Source organism: Cetorhinus maximus, chromosome 2, assembly GCF_964194155.1.
Source record: "Cetorhinus maximus chromosome 2, sCetMax3.hap1.1, whole genome shotgun sequence".
Taxonomy (NCBI): Eukaryota; Metazoa; Chordata; class Chondrichthyes; order Lamniformes; family Cetorhinidae; genus Cetorhinus; species Cetorhinus maximus.
Window position 1 is genome coordinate 122,219,481 of NC_135880.1, and position 26,685 is coordinate 122,246,165.

Below are 26,685 nucleotides of genomic sequence, written 5' to 3' on the forward strand. Positions count from 1 at the left end.
ATTCTCCCTGCCAAAATGGACCTGCCCGCACCACACTCCAGCTGCCAGACCCCCGCCCACCCACTCAACCCACCCACGCCACAGGCCTTCAGCCTCCGCATGCGCCCCCCCCCCCCAAACAATCCACCACCCCGCCTACCCTCACGTCAAATCTAGCAATCATACCTTCAGTCCCTCCATCCAAGTCATCCACACAAATCGTAAAAAGCTGAGGACTATGGTGCAAGAGTGACATAGTGCTACTTTTTCTGAGAAATTTCACAAGCATCTAATTTATGCTAAAATATTGGCCCAGGCAAATTTCCTTGATTTGCTCGCCCAGTTTCTGAGTTACGTCCATCAAAACTCTCTAGGCTCTGACAATGCTGTACTTCCTCACTGTTACACTACAGTGTGAGCTGAGATTGCATCTCCAAGGCTGGCAGTAGGGCTTGGAGCCACAACATCTTGACTTGGAGAGAAGAGCAGTGTGCCAAGCTTACACTTCATATGTAGCAAACAGAAGAAAACTTTCTCTTGTGATTAAACTCAAGAAGTGTCATTTGTATGTAACATTTTGTACATAATTCCTTCATATTTTTTCTTATCAGCTCATAAGTTCGCATATAATGGGGATAGTTTGTTCAAATTTTTTTTTTAATTTCTAGGGTTGATTTAGATCCACTTGTACGAGACTGTGTCCAGACCTACACTCAAGATTGGCTCATTGTCAACAGAAAGTAGGTTAACAATTCTAACTTGACTGATGTAAAATAAAGGACAACCCTTTGATTGGAAGATTGTCAAGTAAATCATAACTCATTTGGAATTTACAATTTTTTGATATAATGGGAAATATTAATATACTTTGAGCTTTGAAATTGTATTATTTTGTGAACCAGACAATACTACATATCTGAGAACTAGCTGAGCCTTTCCAGCACATTCTGTTTTAATTTCAGATTTCCAATGTCTGCAATATTTTGCGTTTTGTACTATGTATATAAAATGTAGGAACGTACAAAAAGATCAACAAGTAAAGGCCACTAAGCCCATCATTGCTCAATGCTCCCCAAACATCCTCAGCAGTGGAGAGCAGGGAAGCACATCGTGGTATAAGTGCCAAGATATGCCCAACCAAGACGCCCACAGCTAATACCACCAAAGTTCATGTGGAGTCAATGGGAGGTCACTTAATTAACGTAGTAATAATGGGTCCTCACACCGCTATGGCTGCATCTGGGTTACCAACTCACCATAGACATCAGTGGAAGAGTTAGCAGGTGATAGGAGGGTTGGAAGGGGTGGGAGTGGGATTGCTCAGTCCCACCCCAGAAACTCCTTAACACTGATCCCAGCAGTTTCCTATAGACAGGTATGGGGTTACATTTTAAAACAAAATGTTTAATATTCTGACATTTTCTTCAGGGGTCCAGGCCTGATTCTGCTCAGGACCCTTTGATATGCCCTATTTCTGACATTTGGCTGATGAGAATGCTTCTGTCAATGCAATGCCCACTCCCAATGAGGGCTTAAAAAAGAGTAACTCTTAATCTAAGGATTCTTTGTCTTTGTCCCTTGCCCCTTCTTACACCAATGGTTTTGTTTGATGTCAGTGATTCCTGAATCCTGGAACCAAGTTCAGAACTTGAAGTATCTGTTCCTGGTTTCATTTACATTCCTTCTGTCATGCTCCCACCAAAATGGCAGGCACATTATGCTGGTAGTGCTAAAAGTTTTCTCTCTTGTTAAATAGCTGCCATTACCTCAAGCTATAGTTTTGTGTCTTATGATTATTAGCAGAGACATTGAAAAGCTGTTGACTCCTGTAATAGCTGATGTTCATTTTAATGCCTGGTGTTCAGGAACCAAGGAGAAACTGGGACCTTTAGTTCAAGCAGACTCGAATTGAGGAGAGATCTGTTCAAGACTCTTCCAAAGCAGTTGTTTGAATCAGAAGACAGTGGCGATACAGTCAGTCAAGAGTTTCAGGTATCTGTTCATTTATTTCAATAATCTCTTTTTGCCCTCTTACATTTCATTTTTGTTCTTTTTTTCTCATTTTAGTATTTTGCTGCCAATGAAAATTATAAACTGTGCAAAGATCTCTGGTAATTATATGTTTTAGCAATGAAGCCAATTAACTTTTGAAATGTTAGTTTCTAGAATATATGGGCCGAAATTTGCCCTTGATGTGTGGGCGGGCCCCACCGGCTTGGTGGCGGGCATGCAGCCGATTGCCGCCGCCAAAACAGGCCCCGCCGCCATTTTGAGCGGGCAGGCCAATTAAGGCCCACCCAGTGTGACGCCCGACGGGAAGCGCTAATCGCTTCCTGTGTGGGTGGGGGGGGTGGGGGGATTCCCCAACTGCAAGAGTGCGCTCTTTCGCGCATACCATGCACGCGAAAAGCGCACATCTCCCTGAGGCTAAGCGCTGCCTCAGGGAGAGCACTGAATGTGTTTGAAAGTTTAAAAATAGAAAAATTTTTAAATTATTAACACGTCCCCCTCATGTGACAATGTCACACGAGATGGGACATGTTAATAAATATCACAGAAACTTTATTAAAGTTTTTTAAAACCAACATGAAACCTCATCCTGCCGGTGGATGAGGTTTCATGTATTATCAGAAGCCCGCTAGGGCTCCTGGCCTGCCCACCAACCTTAAGGTTGGATGGGCAGGGCCTTTAATTGATTTAACTACCCTGTGAATGGCCTCAGTTGGCCATTGACAGGTCGGCGGGCAGACAGCTGATCACACTGTCCCCCCGCCTTCCTGAATATTTAAATGGACCGGGATGATGTTGGGGGTTTCTCCCGACGTCATCCCGCATCATTTTCACATCGGCGAGCGGCCCCCACCCCCAGGTCACCGACGGAAAAATTCTGCCCCATGTTACTTTTCCGTTGGCCTCAAAATTCTGGGAACAAAAAGAAGAAAAAACAGCCTGATTTTTTGTGTGTGCACGCGCCGCTCAGGTAACCATACCCGAAGGTCAATCCCTGAATTCAGGAAAGGTGGACAGAAATATAGGGGAAAAATGTAAAGGGAGGAAGGCAAGCCAGATGGCCTGCTCCCAATTCTATACCAATATTGCTCTGATCTGACTGTGAAGCAGTGTATTCATCCAGTTGAAGCAATTTTCATTTTAATTGTCCTTCCTTATGCCTCCAGTGGCTTAGTTCCCCTTTTCTAAACCCTTCTTTCAAATGTAGTTCGTTAGTGGGTATCATCTGTCAATATGGTGGCTGTTCATTTCCTTATATGAAACAGTAATTATTTCTGGAATCTTCAGGCAGTTATCCTTTTCACCTGTCAAGTTCTACGATTATTGCAATATTTGTGTGGAAGCTGCTCGACTTGCTGTGAGTTGAAAGAGCTTGTTATATTTATGTGTAAATAAACAGTTGTACAGCAAGAATGATGCCCTACCCTAATGGGAAATACTTTACATTTCTGGCACTACTGTTCAATAAACTCCGGTACTGATACACAATGCCTCACCATACTTCCACATAGAATATGTTGACAGTTTTACTGATACACACATCATAGTGAAAATTGGCTTTTACCACATTGGACAGAATTTTACCTGCCAAAGGGCGATTTGCGAAGATGCGGCGGGGAATTAAAATCCAGGAAAATAATGGCATGTTGGGAACCCGACATGTTCTGTTCACTACCGCATTTAACAGGGCTGTGTTTGGAACACCCAGATGTTTAAATAAGTTAAATAGCAATTAACTCACAACTTAACCTAGTAATCTGGATTTTAACAGCCCAGTACACATATTTCCTGAGCTGTGTGGAACGTGTCATCTTCTTAGTCAGTCCCACAGGACTGAGGATGACTTAATCTTGTTGGGGTCCTCAAAGCAAGAGGACAGTGGGAAGTCATAGAGCAGAATTTGCTGCCTGTCGGGCGGGCCGTGCGTGGGCGGGCACAGATCCAATTGCCGCCCGTGAATGGCTCCGTGCCGCCATTTTACAATTAAGGCCCGTCCAGCGTGCATGGCGGCTCCTGAGGACAGCGGGAGTGGGCGGGTGGCGGTGGGACTGCAGTGACCACCGGGTCCAATGGCGACCCGGCGGCCTGTTTTAAAAAGCTGCTGCAGCCTTTCAAAGGCTGTGAATCACGGCCAGTGGAAGGGCTCCCCAGAGCGCTGCTGGTGAGCAGGCCAGGCAGGAGGGTAGGACGGGGGACCAGTGTGCCCCGCATTTTTCTGATGAATGCCTTGCTGCCCTCCTCGAGGAGGTGACAGCATGGCGGGAGGTCCTGGTACCCCAGGACAGGAGGAGGAGGCCCCCCCACATGACCAAACGTGCCTGGGAGGAGGTGGCGGAGGTGGTGAGCTCCTGCAATGTGGTGCGACACATGTGGATCCAGTGCCACAAGCGTTTCAACGACCTGTTGCGCCCGGGAAGGGTGAGCACCATGTTGGCATTGGTTACTTAACCCAGCAGGTCGGCCTTCGTCCCCCGCAAACCCCACCCCCAAGTCTGAGTGTAGTGACTGCATTGAATCATTGACGGCATGTGTCCTTCATTGGGTGGGCCAGCAGATATTGCCCATGCCGAGGTCACCCTGAGAGGGTGGTGATGAGATGGGTTCTGCACCCGCAGCATGTGGTACACTGAGACCCACATTACAGTTCTGGGGGCAGCCTCCAGGACATGTCAAACTCAGGGTGATGAGATGCTGGGAGGGGAGCTTCAAGGTGGCGTGGCACCGATCCACCTGCTGCCCTCTGCACTCCACGTGCTTGCGCCTCCTTGTTATGGAAGGTTAGACCGTATGGTGCCTAATGTGATGTAGGCAGCATTTGGCCAAGGGTGAGGGGGGGCAGGCCTGGCATCTTTGTGTGAGTGTTCGGCAGCAGTGGGGTGAGGAGGCACTGGATCCCTACAATGTCCCACTCTGGTTGGGGTGGGCCATCCGCAAAGAGAGTCCAGGTACAAGTAGCGCTAATCAATGCTCTTCTCTCCTTTTCAGGAGAAGAATGCACATAATGCAGCCGAGCGGGTGAGGACTGGCGGAGGGCCGGCCCAGTTGGCGATTCTCAGCCGCCTCGAGCAGTGGGCCCTGGATCTGGAGAGGTGCCGTGCGTCCAGGTCCACCAGTGTCGGTGAGGTTGGGGTGCCACAGGCCGGTATGTTTGCCCAGCAGTGAGGTCACCATTGTTCTCCCAGCAGCCATGGCAGCGCTGAATGTTCAGTGATTGAAGTTTGCAATCGATTGCTTATGGAAGGATGAGCACATAATGATCCGGGGAACAGGGATGCACATTGACATTGTCTCCATGTTAACTGATCCAATGTCCTTGTTCTTCCTTTCAGCATCGGAGGAGCAACAGGGGCCCCCTTTCACACCTGAGGGCCCTAAAGTCTTGGACTCACCAGCGTCACACCATCTCTGCCAGGCAGGCACCAGTGCAGATACTAGCACCTCAGTGGGAATTAGAACATCAGCTAGTATCCTGGGGCACAGCAGTGAGGGCACTTCACAGTCATTGGAGGAGCTGGCAGAGACAGAGAGTGCCCATGGCGCCAGCAGTCGGAGGACTGCAGGGGACCAGGCACATGCTCAGTCGGTGCCTGATGATGAGCCTCTGGAGTCGTCCGCGATGCAGTAAACGCAGGAAATGCAGCCGGGTGTGCGGAAGCATCTGGTGGAGATACATGAGGTTATGCTTGGCTTGGTGTCAGTGGTGGAGGAGTCTACATGGACCATCGCTGATGCAATGAGCCTCATGGCCGAGTGCCATGCCTCCTCCATGGAGAGAGTGGTGACTCATGGAGAGGATCCTCCAGGAGACCAATCAGGGCTTCCTGGGGATGTGCTTGGACCAGCAAGCCCTCACAGCGGCATTGACCTCAGCTGGCCAGTGCCAGTGTGGGAGATGGTCTGGGCACTAAATTTCCCAGCTCGGTGCCCATCCATCCACGGTGAGCAAGTAGGTCCGAAATGACCTCACGTTGGCGCAGCAGCTGCCTGTCGTCTCTGCGGGCTCTTCTCAGGGCACTCCGAATGAGGGCGGCAGCTCCTCTGCCCCTCTGCCAGTGACTTTTGCATCCAATGAGGCTGCGACGACTGGGGAGATGCCAGCTGTGGAACTGGCAACTCCCTCCCAGGTGGGGCCAGCGCAGGCTCCACAGGCCAGAGGACGGCCGCCAAGGTCATTGAGGCCAACAGGACAGCACAGTGAGCAGGCTGTCTCAGATGCTACTCCCAGCGAGGGGTCAGCACCAAGACGTAGCACCCGAAAACGTAAACATAAGGCATCTTAGGCACACCACGGGTTTATCACTGGTGCTTTTGTGTTGGCCCACAATGAGGTCTTTATGAGTTGATGTGATGTTTAACAGCTTTGTCATTTTGTTTTTTTAAGTTCCTTTTATTATACCATTAAATTCAGACAGGTCACCATGGCTGAGGGTGCCTCTTTTCTTCTGCAGGTGGATGGTTATCAATAATGTTATGAGTGATTTGTGGGACATTTAGCTTTATTGACAAGGCCCTTAGTTAATGTTCCTATCCAGGCCGATGTTGCACTCCGGTATCGAGTATGGAGCCTGCAGCCCAGGCTTGTCCTGGAGGTCCATATGTGGTGTGCTAGCTAAAGGTCTGTTGGATTAAAGCCTCCCGGGTGTCCCTGGCTCCCTGGAGTGTGCCCGGGTCAGCGTCTACCCCCTCAGCATTTCCCTGTGCATGTTCATTCTTGGACTCACTACTGGACTCATCGTGTGCAGCCGCAGCCACTGTGCCTACATCTTCTTTGTCCACATCGTTGCCCCTTTCCAGTGCAAGATTGTGGAGAGCACAGCATGCAACCACTATCAGCGACACATGATCTGGGGGGTACTGGAGTACATCCCCTGAACGGTCCAGGCATCGGAAGCGCATTTTGAGAAGACCGATGGCTCTCTCCACCACAGCCCTTGTGGAGCCGTGGCTCCTATTGTACCACTGCTCAGCTTCTGTTCTTGGATGGCGGAGAGGCATCATGAGCCACTTTCTGAGGGGGATAGCCCTTGTCACCCAGCAGCCATCCATCCAGCCGGGCTGGAGCACTGAAGAGCCCCGGCACCTGGGAGTGTCCGAGGATGTAGGTGTTGTGAGAGTTGCCAGGGTACCTTGCACAGACTTGTAGAATCAGCATCCTGTTATCACACACTATCTGCATGTTCATGGAGTGGAATCCCTTACTGTTGACGAAGGCACCGGGCTCACCCGCTGGCACCTTGATGGCCACATGTGTGCAGTCTATAGCACCCTGGATGCGGGGGATGTCAGCAATGGCCGCAAAGCCTCTGGCTCACTGTGTCTGGCTTGCCTGGTCCCAAGAGTAGTGGATGAAGGTCAATGCACGCCTGAACAGAGCATCTGTAACCTGCTTGACACAAGTGTGGACAGCTGATTGGGAGACTCCGCAAAGATCACCCACCGACCCCTGGAAGGAGCCAGAGGCATAGAAGTTGAGGGCAGCTGTTACCTTTAGAGCCACTGGCATGGGGTGTCCACCCACACGGTTAGCGGAGACCGAGGGCCCAATCATCTGACAGATATAGTTGACTGTCTCCTTTGAGAGACAGAGCCTCCTTTGGCACTGCACCTTAGACATATTGAGGTAGCTGCTTCGCTGCCTGTATACCCTAGCAGCAAGATAGTGGCGTCTTCTGCAGCCCCTTCTGCCTTAGACTACCTCTTGGCCCTGCACCCATTGTGCCCATGCCTGCCCTCCCAAAGCTGGCTCCCCTGGAGGCTGAATGTGCACTCCTGGCGTCCTCCCCCTTCTAGCCCTCCCTTCCTCCTCAGAGGAGGTACCTCCAGTGGAGAATTCAACTCCCATTCCCAGGCTAATGGAAGGCTTCCTGAAACATGCAGGCCCAAAAAAGATTCCTCACTGCAGAGCGCTGACCTGAAGGTTGTGATTCCAGTCCAAGCAGCTGGTATGCGTTTTGAAGTGTTACAGATCACACAGGCAAGTATCAGTAACTTCAAAAAAACAATATTTGACAGAGCATACTCGCAACCCCACTGAACCCTCTTATCCCACCTGTGGATGAGGTTTATACAAATGTGTCCTACCCGCCTGCCCGTTGTGCCTGTGCGAAGATTGCATGGGTGCCGAAAAATCGCCGTCGATTGGCACCTCAAGGGCCTTAAGTGGCCCGTTAATTAATGGCGGGCGCACATCGGATATCACTGCACGCCCACCCAACGAAATATTGCGATGGCGTACAGCGACGTTGGGACGCTCGTCCGACGTCACCGCGCGTCATTTTACGCATCGGCATGTGGGTCCCGGCCCTGCACGCCAACGGAAAAATTCTGCCCATAGAGCATTGAAACCGGCATGCTCGAAAGCACTTAAATAGTGAGACTGAATTGCTGCTTTGGGAAAGGCTTGTACTCTCAGCACTTGCCTTGAGAGTGTGATTTTCCTGATTTAAAGGACAGTAGCAACTTTAGGAAAGTTATTTTCCTTACTCGTACCTTACTCACCTCAGTCTAAACCTACTGCTTGTCAGCCTTTACTGTGGCATGAGAGCAGTTTATGCAGCTAGTAGTGGTGGTGCTAGCCCAAATAAAACTACTGATTTGGCAAGCATGCCAGTTATATGCTGTGTGCCTTTATCTGACCTTATAATCAGTCGTGTTTTTTGTTCTATAGGATGATACAAGACCTCATCCAGTTCTCTGTGTGCAGTCTGGGAGGACAACGTTGACATCAAGTGACTTTGACCTTCGAAGTCTGCAGCCAGATACCTGCTTGGAAAATATACTTCAGCCCAATACTCCAGAGGAGCTTGACAAACAAAATGAAGAAACACGGAGAGCCAATAGACAGACAGAACTATTTGCCCTCTATCCAGCAACAGATGAGGTTATAAATATTTTACAATTTGTTTAAACAAGAGTAAAAGGATAGTTATTGTTTTTGTTCAATTGAATGCAACTTCAAAAGCACGCGCACTCTCTCTTAAGCAAAGCAAAAAAAGTTGTTTTCTGAAAATGTCATAATTCTGTTTCAAGAGAAAATACCCTTTTAATCAACAATCACAGTACCTCTAATCATAGAGTAAGTCTGAAAAAAATGCTAACTGATACCATGTTTTTAATTGGATTAGAGCCATGATTATTTTAGGGTAAATAGCAATTCCTCTTAAAATATGTAACACGCTCTCAACATTTTCCTTTCTGTTGCTAGGAGGATGCTGTGGAAATTCGACCAGTTCCTGACTGTCCAAAAGAACACATAGGCCACAGGATCCATGTAAAGTGCCAAATCTTAAAGTAATTTTCACATTTTAACACTTATTTATCATAAATCTACCTGATGTATTGGTTGCAAAATATAATTGTGTTATTATAACAGGAGTCAAAAGTAATGTTCTAATTCAAGAAAACACTAATACTATTTAGAAGTATTTTTGAATACAAATTGCTGGAGTTAGTAACAAAAGGATATAACTGTTGAAAAAAGTAAAGTGCTGAATGCTCTGAAATAAAAACAGAAAATTCTGGAAATTTTGGGCAGATCAGTAGGTACTTTACAGCCTTCCGGACTCAACATTGAGTTCAACAATTTCTGATCATAACCTCTGCTCCCATCTTGTCAGTCAGAAGTTGGTGATGATTCTGGTTTTACCATTTGCACCATCTCTGGACCCATCTTTCGTTTCTTTACTTTTGTGCCATTCCTATTTCCTTTCACATTGCACCATCATCCCTTTTTGTCATTTAATCTTTTCTGCCTTCCACCCTTCCCTTTTGTTCTTTCCCATGCTCCCTTTTCCTGCCATTGTACTAGCTTAAAACCTGTTACATCTCAAACTTTTTCTAGTTCAGATGAAAGGTCATTGATCTGAAACATTAACTCCGTTTCTCTCTCCACAGAAACTGCCTGATCCGCAAAGTATTTCTTGCATTTTCTCTTTTTAATAACAAATCAATTGTATAGTAGTTTGAACATTAGGGTGTTTAAATGGTACAGCTTTGGTGTTATTGATGTTGTTATGTCAGTGATTAAGACCATCCATCGTAATTTTTATCATTATGATACTTTCCTTTCGAGTTTATTGTGTAGTACTTCTGACTCATTTGCAATTTCAGAAAAACTATGATTATTCTTGTTGCAGTTAAATATAAATGCTTTTTAATTTCAGAAGATTTTTAATTAAATTAGTGACTGCAAAGTGTGTCTTAACTTCAAAAATAAACTGTGTACTTAAAAGCAGCAGCTTCATAAGTTTGTGGTGAAGTTTTGTTATTGTGATAGTCAAGTTTTGTCTTAACAGGGTAGAAGGAATGTTTCTTAAACATAGCTGCTTTGAAACTCTTGACAACTTTTTTATTCTAAATTGCTGTTGTCAAATTTCTCAAGTATCTTTTTATCCTTTCCCTGACAGGTTTGAAATTGAAGTAGAGCCACTGTTTGCCAGTTTAGCCTTGTATGACTTAAAAGAGAAGAAAAAGGTAATTATATATATGTAAATATATTTATATATATATATTGCTGTATATAAAGGACATTTAACTAGCCTGTGTAAATCACTTTGCACCTGCAACCTATTGCCTAAGCTGGTCCTTTTGAAATAAAAAATGTTAATGGTTCTGTGTTTCCATCAAGCTCCCTCCACTGCCACTACATGACTGATACATTTATGTTATATCCTTTTTTAATTTATGAAACGATTTCCTTAAGAAAGGAAACAAATCCAGTTTTATTTATATGGAAGCTGAATGTGAAATAATGAAAAACACATATCTGGCAAACACTTGAAAACCCATGTCAAAGAACAATATCTTACTTTGTTTATTAATAGGCAATGGCTGTATTTAGCATTTTCATATTTTTGATAAAAATAAGTCAATTGAGGAAGTATTTGTACAAGTTTGCACTCGGATGTAATAGAAACTGCTGTAGACAGAGGATTTTCCTCCTTTACACCACCTTGGTAACTTGCAATTTGCTGGGTCAAATCCTGGAAAACCCTCTTTGACAGAACTGTGGATGTACCTACACCACATGGACTGCAACAATTCAAGAAAGCAACTCACCACCACCTTCTCGAGGGCAATTAGAGATGGTCAGTAAATGCTAGCCTTGCCAGCAATGTTCACATCCCACGAATGAATTTTTTTAATTATATAACGATATTAATTTATTATAACACCCCAAGCTGCTTCACAGGAGTATTATCAAACAAAATTTGATACTTTTTTTTAATTCATTCATGGAATGTGGGTGTCGCTGGCTAGGCCAGCATTCATTGCCCATCTCTAATTTCCCTTGTTCAGAGGGTATTTAAGAGTCAACCACATTGCTGTGGGTCTGGAGTCACATGTAGGCCAGACCAGGTAAGGTCAGCAGATTTCCTTGCCTAAAGGACATTAGTGAACCAGATGGATTTTTACGACAATCAGCAATGGTTTCATTTCATCATCAGACTTTGAATTCCAGATTTTTTTTTATTGAATTCAAATTTCACCATCTGCCATGGTGGAATTCAAATCTGGATCCCCAGATCATCACCCTGGGTCTCTGAAATTTTAGTCAGTGACAATACCACTATGCCACCACCTACTGAGCCACAAAGGTAGATATTAGGGCAGATGACCAAAAGCTGGGCCGAGGAGGCAGGTTTTAAGGAATGACTTAAAGGTGGAAAGAGGGATAGAGAGGCAGAAAGCATTCAGAAAGGAATTCCAGAGCTTAAGGTCTTGGCAGCTAAAGGCATGACTGACAATGGTGGAACAATTAAAATCAGGGATGCTCACGAGGTCATGATTGGAGGAGTGCCGATAATTCGGGGTTGTAGGGCTGGTGAAGCTTTAAATAAAAGGAAGGAGTGTCTATGGGGGAATTTGAAAACAAGGATGAGAATGTTAATATCGAGGTGTTGCTCAGATGGGAGCCAGTCTGGGTAAGCAAGCACAGTGGTGACTGGTGAACAGAACTTGGGTTAGGATATGGGCTGCAGAGTTTTGGATGAGCTTAAGTTTATGGACAGTGGAAGGTGGGAAGCCAGCTAGGAGAGCATTGGAATAGTCAAGTTTCAAGGTAACAAAGGCAGGGATGAAGCTTTCAGCAGCTGATGAGCTAAGACATGGTTGGAATCGGGTAATGCTACCAAGATGGAAGTTAGACGCTCTTGGTTATGGTATGGCCATGTAATCAGAAACTCATCTCAGGGTCAAAAATGACACAAAGTTGGCGAAGTCTGGTTCAGATTCAGCCAGTTGCCAGGGAGAGGGATAACCTGGACGCTAATGATTATTAACATGCCCTCCTTTGATTTGAAAATAGTCTAGCCAAAACAGGTTACTGTGTCCTAAACATGCAGGGTTTCTCCAAAGATATTCCTCCTTAACATGATCAACTTCCCAAAGTATATACCCACTGAGATAGAACTAGGCTCGAGGCAGCTGGAAAAATATCCAATGATTCAAGACTGCCGTAGAACCCTCTTCTTCCCAACTATGCTGTGATAGACTCACTTCTCTTAATTAACTTCTTATTGCTCAAGCTCTTCCAGTGGGGAGCTATTTCTCCATTTTCTTCTTCTCCAGATTACCTAAAATTGAATCAGAAAGGCCTAAGTCCACACATGTACTTACATGCATCGAAATTAGCTCTATAGAACCAACCTATTTATTGATGCTGTGTCTTACCTGCCAGCACCTATCTGTCATACTGTATATAATTTTTGAAAACCTATAGATGACTAAAAATAGTACTCCCTGCAGGGTGAACTTGTTGCAGCCAGTGATTTAGCTAGACAGTACGTACATTTTCAGAACAGATTGGGGCTAAATTTCCAGTGACCGAAACTAGATGGTACTATTCTGATGTATTGAAATGGATTGACAAGTGGCAAATAACGTTCATGCCACACAAGTGCCAGGCAAAGACCATCTCCACCAAGAGACTATCTAACCACCTTCCCTAGACATTCAACGAAATTACTTTGGGGTCACCATTGACCAGAAACTAAATGGACCAACCATTTAAATATTGTGGCTACAAGAGCAGGTCAGAGACTGAATATTCTGCAGTAAGAGACTCACCTTCTGAATCCCTAAAGCCTGTCCACCAACTGCAAGGCACAAGTCAGGAATTTGGTGGAATGCTCCTCACTTCCCTGGAGAGCTGTGTAGTTCCAACAATAGTCAAGAAGCTTCGACACTATCCAGGATAAAGCAGCCCACTTGATTAGACCGATTACCAACTTAAACATTCGCTCCCTCCACAGTGACAACAGTGTGTACCGTTTACAACATGCACTGCATCAACCTGCCAAGGCTCCTTCAACAGGACCTTTCTAACCCAGAACCTCTGCTGCCTAGAAGAACAAGGGCAACAAGCACATGGGAACACCATCATGTGCAAGTTCCCCTCCAAGTCACACACCATTCCAATTTGGAAATTTATCACCATCCCTTCATCTTCGCTGGGTCAAAATCCTGGAATTCCTTAACTAATGGCATTGTGGATGTACATGAACTGCAGCAGGTCAAGAAAATTGTTCACAGACACATTTTCATGGGATATTAGGGATGGGCAAAAGATGCTGGCCTTACCAGCAGTGCCCATATCCCATGAATGAATAAAAAAGCTAAAATGAAACTTTGAGCAGGATGTTTCAGTCGGCGTGCGGGGGCGAGCCTGACACGCCGACGTATAAAATGATGCACGATGACGTCGGGCATGCGTCCTGACGTCATCGCACTGAGTTGCGATGTTTTGTTTGGCAGGTGTGCGCTGGAGTCAGCTGCGCGACCGCCAATATGTAAATGGCCTATTAATGCCGTTAAGGAACTGATTAAGGTAATTGTAATCGCTGCCCGTCCAACCTTAAGGTTGGCTGCAGGTGAAAAGGCCAAGCGGCCTTCACGTTTTTTTAGGAAACCTCATCCACAAGCAGGATGAGGTTTCCTAAAGCTTCTATTAAATAAATTTTAAAAATTTCATAAATATAAAAACATGTTTCATCTCATGTGACACAGTCACATGAGGGGACATGTTTAAATAAATTTTTAAACCTTTTATTTATTTTCAAAAGCCCTTCAATCTCCCAGAGGCAGCTCCGTGCCTCAGGGAGATTGAAGCGCTCTTTCACACACATGCGCGAAAGAGCGCTAGCCCCGACTCTTCCCCCCTCCCCCCCTCCCACACAGGTAGCACTGAGCACTACGGCTCACGTATTATGCTAGGCGGGGTTTAATTGGCCCACCCACGTAAAATGGTGGCATGGAGCCGATCGCCAGTGGCAATTGGCTCTGCGACCGCCCCCACCTGCTCCCGCCGAGCCCACCCACCACCTGAAAAATTCAGGCCTTTGAAAAATGTTGTTGCTTTCAGTGAGAGTAGAAAATACTAGCATAGTCCTTGGCAAGATTTCCAAATTAAAGCATCTGATCACTCGTGATGAACTGTACCAGCAATGCCTGAGAGTTCAACAGCATAGGCTCATTTCAAAGAGGTAGCCGTTGCAGAATTGTAATTGAGTTAGGGAGAGGAAACATCAGTCAGGATTCCCATTCTCAATCACCATCCATTGATCACTGTTGGTGTGTAAACAGCACCCTGGGTGTACCTACAAGCACTTGGATTGCAGTGGTTCAAGAAGATGGCTCACCACTACTCTCTCTCAAGGACAATTAGGGATGAACAATAAATGCTGGCCTAGCCAGTGACGCCCATGCCCCGTGAAAGAATACAAAAAATCTTGAATTTACACATCCTCGAGAAATCCCAAAATACTCAAGAGCTCATGGATTGCTCCTGAAATGCCGTCACTGTTGTTTTTCTAACCCAAGGTCAGCAGCTACCCACCAACAGCAAATGTTGATGAATGATATATCACATATTTTTGCGGTGTTAGCTTTTTATGCGGTCATGGGATGTGGTCATCACTGGCAAAGCCAACATTTATTGCCAATCCCTAACTGCCTTGAGAAGGTGGTGATGAGCTACCTTCTAGTACCTCTGCCATCCATGCGGTGTAGGTACACCTAGAGTGAGGGAAAAATATCAAGCAGGACAACGATCTTTTCTTCTTTAAATAAGTTTACACCCTCAAACAAGCAGGTTTGTTCTCAATTTAACATCTCACCTGAAAGATTCATATGGAACGATGCAACACTCCCCAGTGGAGGGGAATAGTAGCATAGTGGCAACACTTCTGAACTAGTAGTCTGGAGGTCCAGACTAATGATCTGGAGACATGAGTACGAATCCCACCATGGCAGCTGAGGGATTTTAAATTCAATTAATTAAATAAATATAGAATTTTTTTAAGAACTAGTATCCATATTGGTGACCTTGTTAATTCTGGATTGTTGCAAAAACCAATTAATACACTTTCGGAAATGAAAGTGCCCTCCTTACCTCATCCAGCCTACATGTGACTCCAGATCCAGAATAGTAATGTGCTTGATGCTTAACTGCCCTTTGTCATGGCCTAACAAACCACTCAGTCCCCTGTGGGTGTACCTTTACCACATGAACTGCAGCAGTTCATGAATGTAGCACTCACCACTTTTTCAAGGGCATTTAGGCAATAAATGGCAGCAATACGCACACCCTGTGAACAAATAAAAAAAGGTATTGAAACGCCAGTCTAGATTACATGTACCAGAGTAAGGCTTACCCTGCTGGATCAGAAATAAGAGTTGTATTACCTGAGAAAAGCTGACTCGATTACTTTGGAAGCTCAGCTGTGGCATTTATTTATGGTTGAATATCCTACAAGTACTCACTGCCCAGGCGCATGATTCCATATGAGGAGTGGCACTTGGCTAAAGCAGTAGAGGATTGCTGATAAATGTGGAACCATTCCTTAGTCTGTCTCAGAGCCTTTGGAAGGAGGAACAAAATTAGGGTGGGGGATAGCAAGAGCCAATGCCATCCTAGTTTCCCCATCTAGTCTGAGAAAATGGAGATATTTTTTCTGGAGCACTGGAACAACAGTCAGCCATCCAGCCCCTCCAACCTTCTGGCATTCAATTCTCCCATTCCAAATCTTACCTTAATCGATCCACCTTAGTTCCATAACCCCTAATCCAACAGGTGTTAAGCTAATATTATTCTACATGATGTGAAAAGAATTTTTAGTTTTCTTCACTAAAAACTGAATGTCATTTTTCTTTCAGATTTCAGAAAATTTTTACTGTGATTTGAACACTGACCAGATAAAGGCCTTTCTTCGTCCACACACAAATCAAATGGCACCATCCAGTTTGAGTAGGTCTGCCATCTTCTCCATTACTTACCCTTCTCCGGACATATACCTGGTCATGAAGGTAAAGTGCTTCAGTTTATTTGAGTGTTCTGTGCTAAGAGGTTGCTTGATTACACTGGAAATTAGGACCAAGATTTTCTGCTGGAATTATCCAAACTCCAGAATATGACAGGAATTTCTTTATGAGCAACCCTACCAGCTCCCTGCTCTCTGCCAGTTCCTGGATTTTTCACCAAAAGTAAAGGAAGATGTACAATACATCCACCCAACTATGAGTATATGTATATATTGTAATAACATTTACATTGTGCATCTCCTCTCATTTGTACTGTTAGCAACACTGAGCATTAAGGATGTTTAGCATTACTGACATCTAAGATTGCTATAATGGGAAGATATTTAAAAATTAAAGGCCCACCTTAATCTGTGACATCAATTACAAGGTAACCAATTCTACAGGCACGTTGCAGCCATTGTGGACATGATCATTTCAAGGCTGTTTTGTATTAATTGAGCATTATATTACTTATCATAACAAAAATGTGTTATTGATAGAATGCAGCCAACTAAAGTTTTATTTCAAATGCATTGTACATTGGTTTTTCTGAATTTTAATATGAAACAATGTGGGATTTTGCAATTAGGAATAAACTCGGTCTGAGATTCTGTTAAAGTAACCACAAGTTTTCCAATGCCTCAATTAATGCAGAAGCTTGGCATTAGTTAGACTTGAAATTTTAAAGTAATTAAATAGTGTGAAGAGCTGATTGGCAAGGAGGGGGCTAAGCAAAGCATGACAATATCAGGTTCAGGACAAGGATGTCAACGTCAGGTTTAAATCAGAAACAATTTATTGAGATAAAAACAGAAACCGTTGCAAACACTCAGCAGGTAAGGCAGCCCCTGTGGAGAGAAAAACTGAGTTAACGTTTCAGGCTGAAGGCTTTCATCAGGACTAAGTGTTTTGATTTTGTTCTTTTGAACAATCTATTGAAAATAGTACTTAAGTTGAACTGTAGGATAAAGATATGGTCCAAAAGAGACATGTGTGTTACTTCAGAGGGTACCTGTGGATTAATCCAGCTAAGTAAACTCCTTTGCCCTAGTTACTCACTTATCATATGTTTTTGCTGTTTTTTAGATTGAAAAAGTCCTTCAGCAGGGTGATATTGCAGAATGTGCTGAACCATATCTTGTAATGAAAGAGTCTGAGTCAGCAAAGGTATCTGATATTTTCTTACTTTTCTGCTAATGTTTTCTTGATCCTGCACAATTTTCATCAAAAATTTTCCCCTTGGCAGACAGTAGCAGGTTTACTTCTACCAGTACCTATCACCCAAATGCTTTCATGTAGATTTTAACCTTTCATTGCATATAGGAAACATTCAGCGGCCAGGGCCAGCACATAGAAAAATGCAGATGCAGGGGAAATGGGAAGGGGTATTTGCTGCTCTGCTGCATCACTTTTTCCCATGTGCATGGGTGAATGCAGGGCCAGGGAGAGAAATCACAAGCCTGGTGCTTCTCCTATTTCCAGGCCCCTTATTCCCCACCCCCTCGCTCCCCCACTCCCTCTGCTTTAACCCTCCCCCACCATCTCAATTCTAGTATAACCTGTATCAAATACGCTTCAGATAATAATGGTGAGAAAAACAGGGTAATTTATTTTTCTACACATAACTTTGGACCAATACTTTATACTCAGAAAAAACTCTAACTTCCCCCAGCACTCAGGCATTCAATGTGATCAAACAAGCTCTGAAATGCTGCCTTTCATTTTATTTAAAAAAGAGAGGTCAATAAACCTACTGGTCACTTTTAAAGGGGAGAACCTCTCTACATTTGCTCCAAATGTTTCCAACACATTATCTAACGTCGGTGGATAGCACATTGATAGATCCAATCACTGCGCCCCACGTCTGCCTCTAACCTCCCCAGGCGAAGAGGCTGGGAGATGGAGGATTTTAGGATCGGATCAGCGGCAGGCAGAATGTTTATTAGTGAAGTTCCTTTGTAACTTATTCTATCCTAATTTTCTTGAAGAAACTCCACCCCGACCCGCCGCCATCTCCTGCCAGTCTAACTCCCTGGCCCCCACCCATCATCATATCGCTTGCTTTTTTTATTATATGGGGGAGGTGTGGCGTCGTGGTATTGTCACTGGACCAGTATTTTAGAGACCCAGAGTGATGCTTGGGGGACCTGGGTTCGAATCCCACCACGGCAGATGGTGAAATTTGAATTCAATAAAAATCTGGAATTGCAGCCTGAAGATGACCATGAAACCATTGCTGATTGTCAGAAAAACCCATCTGGTTCACTAATGTCCTTTAGGAAAGGAAATCTGCCATCCTTACATGGTCTGGCCTACATGTGACTCCAGACCCACCGCAATGTGGTTGACTCTTAAATGCCCTCTGAACAAGGGCAGTTAGGGATGAGCAATAAATGCTGGCCTAGCCAGTGATGCCCATGAACGGATAAGAAAAAAAATTATAATTTATTATTTACCTTACTCTCACTCTTAACAAACTTTGCTGGAGCAAATTGGTGACGAGGGAAAAGCTGACAAAAGAGTGAGGATTCTTTAGCAAGTCCACTGCCATCATCACAACCCCCTTTATGAAGGCTGTGCTCACCCATTGATGGACCAACTCAGAGCGAATATGCTATTGAGGAAAGATTGTAATGACTGTAATGCTTTACAGTCGAGAAAGAAAAGATTGAAGGGAATGCCTCATTGAAGTATATAAAATATTAATTACAGTAGAGGTAGTGTAGCCAAATTGTTACTGTGATGCTTGCTAAGAAAGATGGATTAGAGGGCATAAAATAGAAAATAACTAAAAGTAAATCTAAAGAAAATTCAAGTTAAGGTCATATTTCTTTAAGAGCGATAAATGGTACAGTCTACCAAAGAGGTAAATATAGGCTAAAAAATTGGGCTTTTTCAAAATACAATTAGATGTTCTGATGGTAGAGTTAATGTACTAGGGGAATGATAGGAAAACTTAACTATTTTGTCTAGTTTTACCTCGTGTTATGACACAGCAGCTGGTAAAGGCTGAGTTGTTTAAATCCCAGAGGCAAACTTGAAGAACTGTCATAACCTATGTTTTCAATTGCTATGTTTGAGATGCAGCTCTGAATTCAGGAATAAGACCACCAAGCCTCAAGAGGGTTTTTATATAAAAATAAATTAAACATTTATTAATTTAACAACAAATTAAACACATACACATGTCTACAAATTACTACCATAATAACTTTTAAACAAATCCCCAAATTAATCACTCCCAGGTAAATCTTCACCCGGGCAATAATAACCCATAGACTTTAACAATAACCCATGGGCAGAATTTTGCCCTTGATGGGCGGGCGGGCCCCACCGGCTCGGCAGCGGGCGGGCAGCCAATCGCCGCTGCCGAAATGGGCTCCACCAACATTTTAAGCTTCCTGTGTGGATTCCCCAACTGCCAGAGTGCGCTTTTTCACGCATGCATGCGAAAGAGCGCACATCTCCCTGAGACTAAGTGCTGCCTCAGGGAGAGCGCTGAAAGTTTTTGAAAGTTTAAAAATAGAAAAATAAAAAAATTATTAACATGTCCCCCTCATGTGACAATGTCACACAAGATGGGACATGTTAATAAACATCACAGAAACTTTATTAAAGTTTTTAAAAACCGACATGAAACCTCATCCTGCCAGTGGATGAGGTTTCATATTTTTTCTAGTTCCCGCCGGGGCTCCTGGCCTGCCCACCAGCCTTAAGGTTGGACGGGCAGGGCCTTTAATTGATTTAACTACCCTGTCAATGGCCTTAATTGGCCATTGACAGGTCGGCGGGCGGACAGCTGATCACACTGTCCTCACACCTTCCTGAATATTTAAATGGGGCGGGATGACGGGGGTTCCTCCCATTTTCATTTTCACGTCGGCGAGTGGGCCCCGCCCCCAGCTCACTGACGGAAAAATTCTGCCCCTTAGAATTTAAACAGACACTAGGCAAAGCACATTTATCCTTACGAATTCAAAATGATGTTCCTTGCAGTTTGGTTCCTTTGCAGACACAGTTGTAAGCTTACAGGCAGGTTAAATCATATATACCTCTGACTTACACACACAAATTCCTTTCTGTTTATACTTAGCATTTCCTTTGAATGTAAATTTTCCATTGTATTGCTAGGTTTTTAATTTTACCTCTCCTAATTATAATCCTTTCATTCCACCAATTTTATTAGTAATATAAACACATTGCTTGGCGTCTCCCAGCTAGGTTCAAGATTTTGCCCATTCTTTTGAATGGTTTGTTCACCAAATGTAAATTTACACTTTACCTTCTCCCCCTTATGTTTATCTAATTAATATCTTAAACTACTATACATCAAAGCACCCAGACTAGCTGGCTTTAATCCAATTAGGCCACACACAGACACACACATAGGGCAGGATCTTCCAGTCGGCGAGCGGAGGCAGGGCCCGCTTGCAGACACATAAAATAACATCGGATGGAACTCCCGACATCACCCCGCGTCATTTCCATTTTCAGGTCGGCCAGGGCACAGCCGAGTCAGCTGCGCGCCCGCCGACCTGTCAACGGCCTATTGAGGCCAGTAAAAAACTAATTAAGGTCACTAATGGACCTGCCTGTCCAACCTTAAGATTGGTGGACAGGCCAGGAGCCCTGGCGGGCTTCGGAAAATTTCATCCATGGGCGGGATAAGGTTTCCAACGGTTACTTTAAAAAAAAATTTGACATCATTTTTTACATGTTCCTCTTCATGTAAAATGTTTATTTTTGAATTTAAAATTCTTCAGCTCTGTGAGGCAGCTCTGTGCCTTCAGGGAGCTTTCAGTGCGCACACCCCCTTGCATGCGCAGACTTTGGCACTCGCACTCCTCCAGCCCCCATCCTACGCTGGCTGGCCAACATGAAACACGGTCGGAGCCCGATTGCGAGCGGCGGTCCGTCTCATGGCCGTTCCCGGGTCCGCCTGCCGCACCCTCCCGGCGAGGGGAAGATCCTGCCCCGGGTGTTTCCTCATTCTCAGTCTGGGATCTGGTGGACACTTGGTATGCTGAATGCACGGAGGCAAGTCAACCTCCCAGCTTTCAGAAATATCTTAGCCTAGATTCCCCATTGCCATCCATCAACCCAAACAAGAATACAATTCCAGTCAAGGGCCTGCCAATAGAAAAATACATTCATTGATGGTGGCTCCATGAGTGAAAAGAATTGTTGGCTGCTTCTTCTGCCTCTTTTGATGTGGTGGCCATGCAAGATACACCTTGAGTGCTGTGGATGCCTGCCGGGATATGTATCTGACTCTGTGGGATAGATATCAACCCTATTATTGCAGCAACAAAACATAGAGTTTCAATGCAAAATGGTTCCAGATAGAATCCCTTTGGATTGAGCTGAGAAATAATTTGCTTGTTTTTTTTCCGGGCATCCCCCACCAACACACTCACAGACTTGAACCGCTTTGCCGCCGTTGTTTCCACCATTGCCCACTCCCGCAGCAACCCCCACCCTCCTACCCCCCCACCCCCCTCACTCACTGCCTTCTCTTGAGCCTGTAGCTTAAATCATAATCCATCACAAAACATGGCTTTAACTTCCAAGCTCCAGGGCAGTGTATCTTGGGGTACCCCAAAGATGCACTGGGAATGCTCCTGGTAGTTCCTAGGTAAGGATTGCATGGCAATTGCCCAAGAAGTTCAAACTTCCTTTCGGCAATTGCCCTGCGCTGGGAACCATCCGAAAATGTGATTTAAATCGCAAACTTCGGATGGTTCCGACTTTGTTACAGCAATAGTCACCCAGAAAATGTTACCCACTTCTAGCTTCTGGGTAACAATAGAATTGACCCACCCTGACCCCTTTGGGACTCCCACTACCCCCTACCCTCCCCCCAAATCCCCACGGGAATCCTCCTACATACCCCCACTACTCCTCCCCTCAACTAGCCCCCCCAATGAGAATCTCCCCGCTCCCCCCACCACCCCATCCCTGACCTGCCCCACACCCATCCAGGCCACACCCAACTGTCCCCACACCCTGTCCCTCCCCAAAATCCTACCCACTTACCTTACCTCCTCCCTGGCTTGTCAAAATGGCTAAACCTTTAAACTTGGCTGGTTTACAGTAGCTAGTGCTGTAAAAAAGGGGTTGTGGCTTATTAACCTTCAACTGAGCTGCCCTTGACTGTAGGCCTTAGGAACGCATTGTGTTACTTAAATCTCGCCCAGCCTGAGTCGGAAGGTTGGGCAAGATAGCAGCAGCTGGATTTCAAGGTAAGTAACTAAAGCGGAGAGGCAATCAGACTAAATTGCCACGCCACCAGGAGTTACGGGCCAATATGCTATTCAACAATGTGGACTTTCCAATGGCAGGGCTCTTACCCAGTATTCATCACAGCAGAATGTGCCCTGTCCTCACTGCAGGAATTCCTTGCACAAGCGCAGTGCCGGGCTGTGACTGGAGCATCCGCATTTCCAGTTCTTTTTGGAGCATGAGCTGGACGGGTTGGCTGAGAAATGGTTGAGCACACTCGCAGGCAGATAAATGCTCTGAACCAACCAATTAACAAGCGTCTCTTACTCACGCTGCCCAGCTTTTTATCAGGTGCATGCTTGTTGCCTTCGTTGCATCCATTTGAAGATGGGAACCTGTCCTCCCCACCCACTAGACCCTGAGTCCAGGTTTTGCATTGTGTGCAGCCCTTATCCTGGGCGTTTGTTGAGTGTTTTTGGAGCACCATAGAAATCAAAGGTTGAAGTAAGCAAGCAGATCATTTCTCTTCCCACTTACCCTCCCAGCACAACCGTCAAGCCTGTGAGTCTTCTGGCTGGTTCTTTCTATGATACCTGTGGCCAGAAACACATTTTCTGTTATTTCTATTATGAGTTGACCCGAAATGCATGCAGTACTCCAACTATGGCCTAGCCACTATCTTGTACAAATGGCATCTTTGTTTTTATATTTAATACCCCTATATTTAAAACCCAGAATCCTTCTTTTGGGGCAGTCAGGAAATTGTGCTCAAATTATGCTTGAAATTGGACTGGTTAGGTTAAAGTTCAAGTTTCTGCTAAAAGAGATTTATGAAGGTAAATCTTCAATGAACTGCACAATTGGGCAGTGCAATGGAACATAATTGTTTCTTGCTTTCTTTCTATTAAAAAGCATTTTTCAATGTATTTAAGAGTTTTATTAATACAGATTAAAGTAGTTTTATCACCAAAATTAATCATTCTTAATTTATCTCATTCATGACTTAATGACTTTAGCATTCTATCATGGAGGTCTGACCAACACAGTTCAATACAATTTGCAGATATGCAGGCACCCGCTAAACCAGCAGTAGTTACCCCATTATCTTCTTTCACTGCCCAATTGATAACACCTCTATGCCATCCTAAATCCTCCTACAACCCCTTGCACCCTGCCATGTCAGACCTTTTTATCATTCTTCTTGTACCTGCATCCATATTTTTATATAAATAAAGAATAGTAGAGGTCCTGGAAGAGATTCCCAGGAATAGTATTATCCACGTTCTGCCAACCCAAACAATATCTGTTTTTTGTTTATTCTCTCTTTTCTGTCCCTCAACCATCCTTCTATCTACGTAGATGCATTCTCTTTAATAGCATACATCTTAATCAAATTTGCTTCAAAAGGTTGAGGATGTTGGGTCAATTGGGGCTTTCAAGGCTGAGATCAATAGATTTTTGCTATGTAAGTGTGTCAGTGCATATGGATCAATGGTGCTGAGATACAAATCAGCCATGATCTACGAAAGAAAGACTTGCATTTATATCTGCCTTTGATGACCTCAGGATACCCTAAAGTGCTTTAAACCAGTGAAGTACTTTTTAAGTGAAGTCACCATTGTAATGTAGGAAATTGAACAGCAGAACAGGCTTGAAAAGAGCTGAAGGCCTATTCATGTTATAATGTTCCTATGAAATCATTAATATACTCCTTATATATTTCAGGCATGTGAACTAAGTTTTTTATTTCTTTCCCCAGAATAAAGATAAAATTGACAAGCTTAAATCTCAGGCAGAGTCCTTTTGTCAGCGACTCGGGAAATACCGTATGCCATTTGCCTGGGCCAACATAAACATCATGAGTGTGGTCTCCACAGCATCAGACAGGGATTCACTGGAGGTTGAAAACATCAATGGTAATATTGTAAAAATAAATTCTCACTGCAGTTGAATTTAAACATTTTTTCTTCTCAAGAGTGTTGCAAACTATAATAAAATACCTTTATTTTTCTGTTATACCCTAACAAGGTAAAGGAAACAGTGGAGACAAGAAAGTTTTCACACAACAAAGACGACTTTCTGAGAGGTCAGCTATTCTGGAGGACCAGCATAATCTGTCCAATTTCAAAACAGCCTCAATTACCATCAATAACTTCTTTAAACAGGTATTTTTCAGTCTTGTCTAGTTGTATGGTTGTTTTTTTACTTCTTGCAGGGTTACAGTTGGAACAGGCATGTTGAAGATTTTTTTGAGTCACGTGTCATGACACCTCACAGACTACATGGAAAAGTGAAATCCATCATGCCATTAATTTACATATATATCAAGTTCTGCTCTGATTTAGAATGTATCCATCAAGCATCAGTGCTTTAGCATAGCCTCCAGGCCCACAAAACTTAGCCAAGACAAGCCAACAAGAATAAAAATATGCACAATGTAGACCGAGTTGCTTGGGTTGTGAGGCATGGATTTCCAGGGCTCAGGAGCCACAGATTGCCCTCAAGGTGTCTTTCTTTGCCTTGATATCTTGCTAAACTTTTGATAATGTGCCTAGAAAATGATAGCAAATGCTATCAAGGAGTTGCTTTAGTTACTGGACTTACTCTGTGACTTCAAATGATTCCACTACAATCTTTGAAAGTGGTCGAACAGCACAGAAGACCTTGTTTTAAGTTTAAAATATTAAGCAAATTTACTTTACATACTTTACGAGTACATAAATAACAGACATATAATATAGTTACATACTTATACCTGTAGTAGACATCTTTCCACTTAATTATTCTGAACTATGCTGACCTTGTGTAAATAATCTAGTGACTCTTTTCCTCAACCTGGAAAAGCGTTGCCAGACCTGCCTTGATTCCAACTAGTCAAATTTAAGAAGGAACTGTCAGTTATATACAAATGAACCAATTACATAAGGTGGAATTTTACGCCGGTGGGATTTTATGGTCCTGCCAAAGTCAATGGACTTTTGAACGGCTCGTCACATTTTACGGCCCCGCCCCTGCTGCTACGAGGCCGTAAAATTCTGCCCAGCCTGTTTGAATTATTTCACGACAACTGATACAACAAACAATATTGTATTGTCAAAGAGAGGCAAGAAGATTCTGGTTTAGCTAACTGTTAAACTCTTATGCAAGTTGTTTTCATGGGCTATTTATACGGTTTTTCTGTGTTTTCATCGATCTTCTGATGATGTGGTGGGAGACTGAGGAACCCCAGCGGATATTCAGCTCTCTTATGTATTATGACAGGATTCAAAGAAACATCCACCAAATCAAAACTGGACACAAATACTTCATTTGATCACATGTTCCCTTTTCTTGCCTTCCCTGAAAGCATTGACATTTTCAAGGTTACAGTTTCACATTCACCAGGAAATCTTTGGTAATTCTGTCATAAGAGCTTCTTGGAATCGTGTCTTGCATTTCGCAATAACCCTCAGAGAAAAAAAATTTCTCTTAATTTCTGTCTTAAATGAGCGACCCCTTATGTTTAAACCATGACCCCTACCCCTAGATTCTCCCACAAGAGGAAACATCCTCTTCACATCCACTCTGCCAAGATCCTCAGGATCTTAAAGGTTTTGCAACAGCATGAGGAGGCAGGGACGAAATCCGACGACGATCAGTCACCACAATGTAGGTATACCTGTGAACTGAAGACACCAGAAACACTCTTTTGTAGGAGAACCACTTTCAAAGATAAAGTTACTCCCCTCATACAATCTATTTGGAAAAGAAAGTCATCAGTTCTTTCTCTGAATACTATTCAGAGTGAACAAGCTAGGAAAGGTGAAACAAATATAGAAAATGTGGGTTTGCCAGCCTTTAAAACCAAGACGGATTAAATATTTTCATTACTTAAAAACTTTGGAATTAAAGACTTTTAACCTTTTTCATTCCATCATTCAACAATCCTCAGATCGATCCAGAAGTGTTAAGTTTTCTTTCTGTTGTTTACAGGAAGGTGATAGGCTAAGTGATGAAGATTTGCTCAAGTTTTTAGCTGAGTTGAAAAGATCTTCTGCATCCCTAAGAAGATTGCGGCCAATATCAGGTATCAGTTCTTCTTCATTTAAACTCTAGATTATATCAGGTCTGGTTCGAAGTTAACCTTTAAATTTAGAAATTAGAGAGGAATCAAGTTGACAAGTTGAATTGACACCA

The 26,685-nt window shown here is 44.0% G+C and overlaps 1 protein-coding gene across 6 annotated transcripts in view; it reads left to right on the forward strand.

Moving 5' to 3' along the window:
- The window catches only part of dock8 (dedicator of cytokinesis 8), a 320,640-nt gene that overhangs the window by 106,691 nt on the left and 187,264 nt on the right, over positions 1 to 26,685 (forward strand). For all 6 annotated transcript variants that reach the window (XM_078569065.1, XM_078569081.1, XM_078569074.1 and 3 more), the window contains 10 exons: positions 648 to 719; positions 1,845 to 1,971; positions 8,657 to 8,869; positions 9,194 to 9,279; positions 10,395 to 10,461; positions 16,144 to 16,293; positions 17,374 to 17,454; positions 24,269 to 24,425; positions 24,538 to 24,674; positions 26,482 to 26,575. In XM_078569065.1, the coding sequence (XP_078425191.1) occupies positions 648 to 719; positions 1,845 to 1,971; positions 8,657 to 8,869; positions 9,194 to 9,279; positions 10,395 to 10,461; positions 16,144 to 16,293; positions 17,374 to 17,454; positions 24,269 to 24,425; positions 24,538 to 24,674; positions 26,482 to 26,575 (1,184 nt within the window). The remainder of the gene's footprint in view (positions 1 to 647; positions 720 to 1,844; positions 1,972 to 8,656; positions 8,870 to 9,193; positions 9,280 to 10,394; positions 10,462 to 16,143; positions 16,294 to 17,373; positions 17,455 to 24,268; positions 24,426 to 24,537; positions 24,675 to 26,481; positions 26,576 to 26,685) is intronic.